The following is a 12081-nucleotide window of genomic DNA, read 5'->3' as shown; positions in this document are numbered from 1 at the left end:
AAACTAAAAATTCTGCTCCTCAGTCATATTAAGCCACATGTCAAATGCTCCATAGCCATAGGTGATTAGTGGCTACCATATTGGATAGCACAGACTGAAAACATTTCCACGTTTCAGGAAGTTCTATTGGACAACTCTGCTCTAAGGAGATTAAGATAGTAGGAAAGAAAAAAAGGGAAAGCAGGGAAGGAGAAGGAATGATGATGTGTACACTCCCTTTCCCACTTGTGCTCACTACCACTAGCCCTCATGTGACAGTTAAGATAGCCACTACTTTCCTATATTAAGGCTCTGCCACACCTCCTCTCCAGAGAGCTGCTGGAGAGATGGCTGCCTGACAAATGCTCGAGGTGGTTGGGACTTTTGGAGCAGGGCATTGAGTTAGGGGTGGAGCCAGGGTTGGGATTGGGGAAGGACCATTCAATGGACGAAGAGGGCCTGTGCACAAGCTAGCACCATGACGAGAACTCAAGGTAGATAAAACATTCACTTGCCACTGGAAAGCTGCAGGAGTAGAGTCTTTCCTACTGCGCTCAGTGAAGCCTCAGTCATTCACAGTCATACAATCCTACATTAATAGATTGCTCAGACTACATCATAGGTAGATATTCACATTCTTTCTTACTCCGCTAAGAGGAATTTGACCTAAGCACCTCCTTTTATGCCATTAATTCATATCAACCAATTCTTATCATAAGCATTCTCATTCACTGAAACTACATATGGGCATCGTAGCTCCTTCTCTCTAAGCTCCATGAGGAATGGAATGAAATTTCAAACTACTGTTGAATAACCTTCTTTGCCACACACCTGTCATGAGATGACAGCATTTTGTAGAGCCTCTGCCTCTCAGAGACATCTTCCCTTTCTGGGATGTGATTAGCATCTTTCTGACCACAATCCACATCTTACCAGGTGGCTCTCTTGTTCCATTTCAAGACTTCCCGCCACTCACAGTACTTAAACTTGACGTAGCCGGGTGAAGAGAGGATAACCCACGAACACTTTCAAATACTGCCTTGTGAGAGTCACTCTTTTCATAAATCTCAGGGCTGTACTCAGTCTCCCATTTGCTTGTGTGTGGGCAGCCATTTCTCCAGTGCATTGCCCATGTTCTAATTGGCTGACTATCCAGATTCTTGGCTCTGTGCTTGGGACTCGTCATTGACTTTTCACCCACCTCACCTGCAGAGCAGCTTTCTGTGTTCCCATTAGCATTTCAGACGCTGATCTTCATTCGTAAAATGATCGACAAGATTTTAATTGGTGGCTCTGATTTTTTACTTTTAATCTGGCTTAGAGATACCTTAAATTTTGTTTTGCTACATTTGAAAAGGGCAGAATCTTAAAGAGAGAAAAATAACTGGGGAGAGAAGATACTCAGAGAAAAAACAGAGGCTTCCCTGGACTCAGGCTGTCCACTTAAAGGAACCGTGACTTATACAGGGGACCTTAGCATTGTAAGTAGCATAGTTTTGCTTGTTTGAATGAATACTTAAAAAAAAAAAAAATCCTCACTCTTAACATCAGCAAGATTTTCTGTTTCTTTGATAACAGCTTAGAAAATGACTGAATATTTTGTAACATCCACTGAAATGGAAAGTTTATGATTTTTGATTTTGACCTGAGTGTCTGGCTCTGAGTATGAACCAGATAATCCTCTTTGAATATTATCAGCGTCCAGACTATATTTGCTTTTTTAAGAGAGAAGAAGCGTAACAACTTGTAAATAGAGCACAGGTGGCAAAGCCCCTCTCAACTGCACGGCTCTCCATACGTCGGATCATTTTAAACGCCTGACATTGAACACCTTCATTAAAGGACTGAATCTCCCAACCCCACAGAGAGCTGCCTTTCAGCTGGAAGAAGGGTGTGTCCCTGAGCTTTTACCTGGGAGCAATGATGATCTTGTCAAGCATTTCAGGGAGACCAGCCCAAGTTTTTAGGGTGGGGATCTAGACTGGTTATACGTAGCTTCAGTTCTTCTCCCAGAGAAGGCAGAAACACCTCAAAGCCTGCATGTAGGAACATCTACTGAGAAATTATTTTAATCAGACACCAGCTGAGCGGGGGAAAGAAAAAGAACGGAGAAGAACAAACAAAACTCCCTCGGTCTTGGATGTAAGGAACCCAGCTGCAATGGACTGGCACTCCATCAGAGCCGCGGTGCTGTTCATTTTTCTGGTAAGTGCATTCTGTTCAAAACCCTCCTAATCATGCTCATTGTGAATAAGGGAGAACTTTTTAGAAAGTGTTAGTGTTATTTCTAACCTAAACCCATTAAAAGTTTATGTTAATAACAAGGTGATTTTATGAACTAGATTTTTAAATAGGGTTTCTCTCTTTAATTGAAGACTCGAGCATATTAGTGCATCAGAGTTAACTCATCATATCACATCTCTGACATTGAAGTCAGTGCTAAGTCATGCTGGGAAAACACCGAATTTGGGAAAGTCTTATCACCACTCACTAGCATTTGGTTGTTCAAATTCTTTTTTGCAGATGGGCTCTTAAACTAGTATCACGGGTGGTCCTGATCTTTACCCTAAACATTTTTCCATTCTTTGGGAATCTTTGCTGGCAAATTCACTATAAGTTTAAAACACAAAAATAGGATACATATAAATTTAAACCATAGCAACATGCAACTGGCCCCACGATCCAAATAATCTCATTGTTTCCATATGTGGTTGGGATCCATACCACTAATATCAAAAGCCCACACAGCTAAACTATGATTGTATTTAAAACAACATTTTTTAAAATCTCAAAAAACATGGCAGTATGGAAGATTTTATAAATGATATAATAAGTGAAGGAATAGCTATAATTAAGGAGTAAGTATAATTATTATGATACCGGTTCTTACTACTGGAAAGTCAGTAATGACTGTGATATAAAAATTGTATATTTGATGTTTAGACAAATGTAATGCGATGCTTTATCACTGTCTCCCTTACATGTTATTAATTTTATCTTTTTAGAGATAAGTAAGATAACACTAAGGTGCTGCATTAAATTTCACATAGGTTGGAAATTTTAAAATCAAAGTCTTTCTCACAGTAAGGTTAATGTAATCTCAAGAGGCAAGTGCCAGGTAAATCACCCTCCAATTTGGCAAGATTTAGTGCTGCGGTTCATATTTGTTTTTACTTGCTTAATCTCTGAACCGGATTGTTGGGTTTCTATAATTAACAAGTTAGACCTTTGAGTCAATGTATGCTGGTTAGTTTGAATTCGGTTTATTAAGTCAAAGAGGTTATACCACTAGATTTGTTACAAATAAACATCAATAAGCTGGTAGCTTTAGTTCCAAGCTGCCTTCAAAGACCAGCCCTATATCATGGACTTTTTAATGGATCTTTAGGATCAGTTAATATTATAATTTGGGATGTGGTAGGGATTAACAAGCACTATATACTATGTTATTTAAATATAGGAACATCTGTATATTGCAAGGTAATCAAATACTTTCATTTTTAATTTCATATAAATCTGATTAAAGCCTATTATAGCTTCTGTTGATTACAGTTTATTGAGGTACTTATGTGCTTTAATTAAAAGTATAAAATAACTTATTTCTTTATTTTATGATTATTTCTAATTAATTACATACTATGAAATTTCTTTAAATAGTCACTGTCTAGTCATTCTTCATAAAATAAATTGTTTTATCAAAATCACATATTCTCAATGACTTTTCTTCTTTGTAGAGAGGTTTCTGGTTTTTGTACTTTATTGTCTAAGTTTGGATAGTTTTGGTTTTTTGTTTGTGGGTCCTTTATTTGTTGCCATATTTTACTTTGGAATCAATTACAAGTTTCTCACTTGTCTGGTGAAAATTATTTCTCAAAGAACTTACTCTGTAATGAATTAAAATGTTTCCTTTTCATATTATTGTAACTTTCTTTATAAAACGTTTTACTTTCTAAGGTCTGAAAAATCATCATTTACTTTTAGTACAGATTTTACCAGATGATTTGGATAAATGCCCTTTGGGGTTATACAATCTATTTTTGTTTTAGAATATATTTTTTTCTGGGTGCCTGGGTGGCTCAGTTGGTTAAGCATCTGCCCTTGGCTTGGGTCCATCTCAGGGTCCTAGGATCGAGTCCTGCAATGGGCTCCCTCGTCAATGAGGAATCTGTTTCTCTCTCTCTCACTCATGGTCACCCTCTCTCTATCGCTGTCAAATAAATAAATAAAATCTTAAAAAAATATATTTTTCCCTGAAAATTAACTACCACTATAGCAAGCTCTTCCACTTAGCTTTCTGCTAGCCTCACTAGGAATGTTTGCTTTGACAAAAAAAATAAAATAAAATAAAATAAATAAAAAATAAAAAAAAAATAAATCTATGTAAAGTCTTTCTTCTTCTCTGCTCAGAGTCCACAGTAAGTGAAAATCTACCTTAGGGAGCATACTTGGACAATTAGAAGACCTTTAAGACATTTAAACTGGTAATGTCTTTAATGCAAAACCATTTGAGAGCTGAGCAGCCAACTATTCACATGTACGTTGTGGAGTCTCCTTAATGTACCTGAGAGTTTCAGGCCGTGTTCAGAGCAGTGAGTTAGATCAGGGAGAATAAAGCTGGAGAATCTGCTCTTAAAACAAGCAAGATGGCCACAGGACTATTCCATGATTTAGACAAGCCTCCTAGAGAGACAAGAGCTTATACCCGTTATAACACTGTAAGCCAAAGAAATGTTACTGACTCCTCATTTATTTTTCTTTCTTTTTCTCTCCATGAAATTTCATGTATTGGGGAGGAGGGATTGGGAATGGATTCTAGACCAGAGAACAATGTCACCCAGGTACGATACACAAGAAATCTCTGTGAATGGTTATGACAATGTGATAATATCTGTCCAGGCCACTGTAGGAAAGCAAACAGAAGTGGTAGAATTTTTATAGTTCTAATGATTTCTGAAAATTACTTGCAACTTTGCCAGATTCAATTAATCAACACAAATCAATACAGACTCAAGGTATCTTTTTCTATAAAGGCTAACTTCTGCAGCTTATCCTCAAAGAACAAGCAAACCTGTCTTTACTGATTTCCAAGAATAACTCAGTTTGTAGAGTTTATCACACCAGCTTAGCTTCTGCTCCTCTCACGGTTAATATTTCCTTTCAAAAGAAAACCTCTAGCCACCTGATAAACCAGCTCCACAATCTGACTTAGCTGAAATAATTTAGGATAGAAGCGGGAATTTTCAAAGTATTTCTCAGGATTCAGGCTAAAATACACAGGAAAAAAGATACATACTTCTTTACATAGTTCATCAACTTACTTGAACCAGACATCTTAAATTCCCATAATCGTGTTCGTTGATGCTTAAAGCAAGAGAAGAACTAAAAACTAGTACAGACCAAACAGAAGACAAGCAAAGGAGAGGATTCTCTATGCTTTCTTGTACATATATTATAGTGATATATATTTTAGGTAATAGTACATCACTAAACTATTTCATAGAAAATGGAAATATTTCTGTTCACCTGTTCCAGCAAAATTAACAATTTGTATTTAAAGAAAATCATTTCCATTTCCATGTGTTCTTAAAAGCTTTATCATTTCACTGAAGATTTAAGATCAGCATCTTCTTGCACCTTTGTGAAAACGGGGACTAGAAATTTACCATCATTTAACTGGTTTGAATTAGAGGAAAAGATTTTGCGATGCCTGACTTAGGTAATAGAAAAACCTAAACCACTGAGAAATGCTGTTCCCCAAGGAAAAAGATTCACCTATTTGACAAGGATTATGGATGTAGAAAAGAAACCACTCCTGTCTATAACCAGAGCACTTAATTTCAGGTAACTCTCCACTATACCTTCTTCAAGGACATTGGTGCTGAGTATCCCCATGTCCTAACAGGTATTGCCTAACAAATAAGCAGAAAGCATGCTGGGCATTGCAGTTACTTATTATGCTTCTGTCAACGAGGGAACGCCCTACAGAGTGCTGGGACACGCCACTCTTGCTGGTTATGCTTGCCACGCAAATTCCTTTAAAGGACTTAGGCAGGTCGAAGTAGTTTAAATGCCATTGGCTAATGATCTATATTCTCTACTGGTCTAGGAGAATAGGGTGCAGCCTTTTACACTTGCCTAATGAAAAACCACATCTCCACAAATTAATGGCTGCTGGTTGCTCATAAAACTACTTGACTGTAAGTTATTTGAGGGCAGATTCTGTGTCTGATTCATTTTTGTATTCTTCGTAGTGCCTTGCACCAGGGCAAGATTGCTCAATAGATGTTTAATCACACAAAGTAGGGGCATCAGAAGGCAATTTGGAGATGGCTTATATTTCTCTTCCCCTACACGTTCCAAAAAAAATCATCAAGGTATTTAACATAGAAACAATCAGGTTGAATTTCCTTAACACTTATTTTTATGGTATCTTATTACATTTACTTTACATTCCATCTAAGGTTTACCACAATATTTTTTAGGGGTTAAGCCCTGTAATCCAGACTTGACTCCACATAATATACATTCAGTACATATTTTTGTCAAATAAACAAATAAGCCAATGAGCAAAAGAGAAAAATCAACCTAATAAGATATTGTCAACTCCAAACTGATCATAATACAAAGACAAAAGAGGAGGTTTTTGACTCTGTCTCAAGTTCTTTCTCGTGATGTAAAATACAGTTTTCAAATACGTCAACATTTGATGCTTAACAACCAGCAAGTGGCAATGGAAAACCACTTCCCAATTCTATATACAAGAGGTTTTCCTCATTGAAATTGTTTATTACTTTCAAGACCATTTTATTATTTGCAAAGAGATGTAAACCTCAGTATCAAAGGAAAAAAAGCCTAAAAATGAGTACAATTAGAGAATCATTGAAAATAGCATACAATTTTGAGTCTTGTGGCTTTTTAAGTCTTTATGTGGATTGACTCTTCAAATAGAAATGAAGGAAGGACTCACTGAGGATACACTTCAAGGGGATTATATCCACTCCTTTTTAAGAATTTTTGAATTAGAAAGGGCTTTAGTCTTATAAACTGCTGAGGAAACAGAGGCACAGAGGGACACACCCAGTAGGCAAGAGAGATGAGATACTCAGCCTAATAATGCCTGTATTCATTTGTAAGTGAATCTCTATCACAAGCCTCCACAGTACATATTTCCAACTCATCTAGGAATCCAAACTGCTTCCCTGATTGATAGAAAATAACCTTATCCTTACTCTACAGACAGAGTCTAGATCAACTGGACGATGTCCTTCAACTACCACTCATAGTCTATTGATTTAAATCTCCATCCTTCCTCTCTTCCTTACCCTGTCTTCAGAGTCTTTTCTTTCTACCTATATTACCTCCTGCTCTCTCTATCACACTTCCACCAAGTACTTTCTTTTTGAACCTCTTTTTCCAAACAAAATCTCCTACTTCCTTCTTTCTTCTCTTCAAAAATCCATGTCTCCCTCTCCCAGAATATTTCTTGGATGCCAGATCTCATTCTACCAATCCATCTTTGTTTCCTTTTATAATTGATTTTCCTGGAAAGGTGGCCATCTTTATGTCTTTTCCCCTCCATTTTGTTCCCCAATCCCTTTTGGTCAGGAAGGACTTGTTCCATGGAACTGAAAGGATTCTGAAGGTCACAGGAAACCTTGAGATTCACTCTACTCAAGTATTTTATGTCATCTGACACTTGTTCACATCTCATGTCTCTTTCAGTTCTCCCTTCCTTTGACATCTGCGATATTGCATTATCTTGTCTTCCCATTTCTTTGGCCACTTCTTTTCTCTTTTTCTTTATTGCTTGTTTCTGTCATTGTTCCCTAGTCTATCTATGTAGCTATTGCCCTAGTTTCATGCTCAGCCACATGGCTGTTTCTTTGTCGTATTCCCTACTTTAGGGTCTTCAAATTCTCCCATGATTTAAACTGTTCTGCCTGAGGTGTCCCTCAAATATGTGTATGAGGACCGAACTATTGTTCGTCGTGTTGAGACATACTTCAAATTGCTAAGCACCTTCACCTCACCATTTCTGTAGCATCTCAAAGTCATTGTTTTCTAACCTGCTAAATTCTGCTTCTGCCTTGATCCTCATCTCTTAGTTTGAAACTGCCATCACTTAAGATCCTTCCTTCTCTTGACTCCCATGTCCTACTTGTTCGCAAGTCCCATCAGTTTCAATTGTGTAGAATCTCTCCCTTGATCTTCCCGGTCTGTTACCCCTGCCACTGCTTCTGTTCTTCTTCTCTGGTCTGTTTTGACGTGGAACACTCCACTACTCCTGGCCTATGATCCTGCCTCTTTCCACCACCTGTGGTGAGCGTGATCTTTTAGACCCACAATTTTATCATGCCTTTTCCATGATCAAGTAACTTTGATACTTTCCTACTGCACACAGGGATTTGGTATTAGAATTGGAAAGGTAACTGTATATAATTTGGTTTACCCCTGTCATTTTACAAATGAGAAAACTAAGACTTGAGAACTTAGGAAGTACATTGAAAGCTTTCTGACTCTACCAAATACCCATTCTATCTCATTATTTTGCCTTTGAAAGTCCAAGAGTGACTTTGTTTATTCTAGACTCTGAGCAAACGACAATAAGGCTATGTCAACACAACATATTTTTAAGCAGACTTGGCAGTTTTTAAATTACTAATTCAATCGGGAGCCTGACACTATGGTGAAACTGACTTGGTCTTCTGCCTAAATTGCCTCTCATGGGAAAAAGAATGACCCAGCTTCATAAAGTTGGAAGGTTTATTAGTCACCTGGCATAGTTCTCCAAAACAAACAGTAGGCTCTGACACTTCAGTGTGGAAAGGAAGTGCAAGACAGATAAGAGATGCCTACACAACTCTGTAGCTATGAAGAAATGGCTTCCAAATAGACAAAGAAGGTATCCCCAGATTCCCATTCCACACCCACAAATGAGAGAGAGGATAAACTGCTCATGAATTCACAGGCAGCAAGAAGAAACATCATCTTAATTCTGTACCCAAGAGGGACACAACAATAACATTTTCAGTGACTCATCCAAACCATTTGCACCATCTACTTCTTTTCCCCCTGAAATCACTAATATTGTTGTTGTTGTTATATATGAACATTCCTAATTGTAAGGCTAATATGAGATGAGATTAAAATCAGAATGTTTTGAATTCTCAAAGGTGTAATGTCAATTCTCTGTAGTATATTTTATTTAGTAATTTAGTTGGAATAGGCTATCTTGCATTTTATTGTAAAACCCATACCACAAACCCAAATTTAGGCTAAATTGTGTTGGGTAATATTTAGCCATAAATTAGTATTCCAAACTCAATATCCTCATCTGTAAAATGGAAATAATGAAATTATAGTATTGACCACATGTATTTGTGAAGACTGAATGCATGGGTTTCTCTAAACACGTTGTCTAGTAATTAGTCATTATTCAGTGAATATTAACAGTTATAATAATAATCAACATTAAGTAGATATCATGAGTATATAATTCCTATAAAATATCTTTATGCTACTCTTATTAATCAAAAAATTCATATTTTCCTGAATTATCAATTATAACAATTTTTGAAAAATATGTACTTGAAAACTAAAATTTTATTTTTAATCTGATGGTGAGATTAAAACTACAAAAAGTAACTCACTATATTTTGAAATTACTGTTACTAGTATTCTTAAAATACAAGCTATAATTTCTTTTATCAGTGATACAGATGCAGTCTAATTGTGATAATTTTCATAAGCTGGAATTCTGAAAAAATTCAAAAAGAAGTTGAAAATTTAGGGAGAAATAAAAACTAAGGATTTACACCATCTTTAATGACTCTAAGTGCGAGTTAAAACTTAATAAGTGCAAATTAACCTTCACATCTAGACCTAATTTTTTAGATCAGTCTTTTACTCTGTCTTAAGTATACTGACATATTAACCTTAATATATAGATGTCTGTCTTTTTAGAAATGCTTTTGTGTTTTACAGAAAAGTTATTTAAATTATCCTGATCTTCCACTACAAATCATATGTAAAGATTGAGGCCAAGTTGAAACCAGGCAAAGCTCTGCTTGAGTAGCTCATTTGTTGAGCAAGGAAATTGTCAGAAGAGACTAATAGAAGTTGCTTATCTGCTAATTTGTCCCTACATGCCTACAATGTCTTCTCCTTGCTATGGAACTATAGAAGGATATATATATATATATATATATATATATATATATATGGGCTATATATATATATATATATGGGCTAGCATAAAACATGAAGCAAGAACTCATTTTTACAGAGGAAATTACTTGCTTTTATTTTAGAACTTTCATTCTCATATTTCTTTTTTTTAAATATTTTATTTATTTGATGGGGGGGACACAAGCAGGGGGAGTGGGAGAGGGAGAAGCAGTCTCCCCCACAGAGCAGGAAGCCCCACGTGGGGCTTGATCCCAGGACTGTGGGATTGTTACCTGAACCGAAGGTAGATGTTTAATGATGGAGCCACCCAAGTGCCCCTATTCTCATATTGCAAAGTAAATCTATCATCTTAAGATTTTCAAAAATACTAGAAAATCTTCCATTTAAAATTAGAACATGAAGGAGCAAATATTCTGAAACTTTTCAGATACACATTTTTTCCTATTTCCATCTATGGCTAGTCAGATCCTGATACTAGAGTCAAAAGTTTAAGTATCATAACTTACTGTTGAATATCACTGAATAGTAGCAAAGTATCTCTAACTCCATAGGCACAAGATTTACTAAGAAAGCCTAAATTTTCTACCCTCACTCCCCCTAGGTTCAGTGTCCTAGTTTATATCATAACAAGTATCTTCATAGGTGAAGAATAAAAAAGAGGTTAAAAAATAAAAGTAATTAAAAAGAAGGGCGTAACTGAAAAGTAAATACAAAAGGAAAGGAATCCACAGCATCATCATTAGACTTAAGAGAGAAGCCACGTCCATCTGCTATCCGGACTGATAAAATAATTCTAATGACTCACAAGATTTACTTGATTTTTTTAAATGATTGGATAACATGAATTATAAAGCACTTAATAAAATTAACTGTTGTGATCATTTTGTTTTTTATAGGTGGTGGTGGAAGTTAACAGTGAATTTCGAATCCAGGTAATACACAGCAAATCTATCTTTTCCAAATTAAAAATGAGGAAAAATGGTTTAGGGGTAACAACACATTTTCCAAAGAAAATTTATCCTTATAAGTAAAAAAAAATGTTATGCTAAAATTAATTGATTATCAAATCACCAATTTTCCCAATTAAACATCTTCTCTTTCCGATATTACAATTATCCTCTCCTCCAAAACCTTCAGTGACATGTGAATTATGAATAAAAGTTAATAGATACCACTACTTTATCATGCCCATTCAAGGTAAGAGATTACAACACCAAAAATGGCACCGTCAAGTGGCATTCAATCAGGAGGCAAAAACGTGAATGGATCAAGTTCGCTGCAGCCTGTCGTGAAGGTGAAGACAATTCAAAGAGGAACCCAATTGCCAAAGTAAGTATCAACACCAAAGCATAAAATCAAAAATCAGAATGGATGGTATTAAATATTGAAAGAAACTGTCTCTTAAATATTTTTTGAATATAACTCACTGGGAAGTTCTGATACAAAACAGAAGTATAGTCACTCATATTATGAAAACTGAAGCTATTGAAAGGATAGATTAAGAAACCTGGGCACTGGGGTAAACAGTTAAACACTGATGCAACTCATTGGTAAAATAACTACACATGATCATAATTAACCCAAATTCTAGGTAGAAAAATATAGTGATTTAAATCATGAATTTAACAGCCAGCTCACTCAGAGGGACTATTTTTTTTTTTAATTTATTTATTTGACGGACAGAGATCACAAGTAGGCAGAGAGGCAGACAGAGAGAGAGGGGGAAGCAGGCTCCCCGCCGAGCAGAGAGCCCGATGTGGGGCTCGATCCCAGGACCCTAGGATCATGACCTGAGCCGAAGGCAGAGGCTTTAACCCACTGAGCCACCCAGGTGCCCCTCAGAGGGACTATTTTAATCTGTGTTCTTTCTGCCTTGGTCCATCAGAATTGAATTCCTAATTTTAGCTTTTATTT

At 36.4% G+C, this 12081-nt stretch overlaps 1 protein-coding gene across 1 annotated transcript in view; it reads left to right on the top strand.

Annotated features, from left to right (window-relative positions):
- The first annotated feature begins 1861 nt into the window (after positions 1 to 1861).
- DSG1 (desmoglein 1) overlaps positions 1862 to 12081 on the top strand; it is a 35443-nt gene continuing 25223 nt past the window's right edge. Inside the window, exons 1-3 of the mRNA XM_080820927.1 lie at positions 1862 to 2184; positions 11064 to 11099; positions 11365 to 11496. Of these exons, the coding sequence (XP_080677053.1) occupies positions 2140 to 2184; positions 11064 to 11099; positions 11365 to 11496 (213 nt within the window). The 5' untranslated portion in view covers positions 1862 to 2139. The remainder of the gene's footprint in view (positions 2185 to 11063; positions 11100 to 11364; positions 11497 to 12081) is intronic.

Source organism: Martes martes (genome assembly GCF_963455335.1).
Source record: "Martes martes genome assembly, chromosome: 13".
In the NCBI taxonomy this organism is placed as follows: Eukaryota; Metazoa; Chordata; class Mammalia; order Carnivora; family Mustelidae; genus Martes; species Martes martes.
The sequence above is the reverse complement of the archived record's forward strand: the minus strand, read 5'-3'. Positions and strand labels throughout refer to the sequence as shown.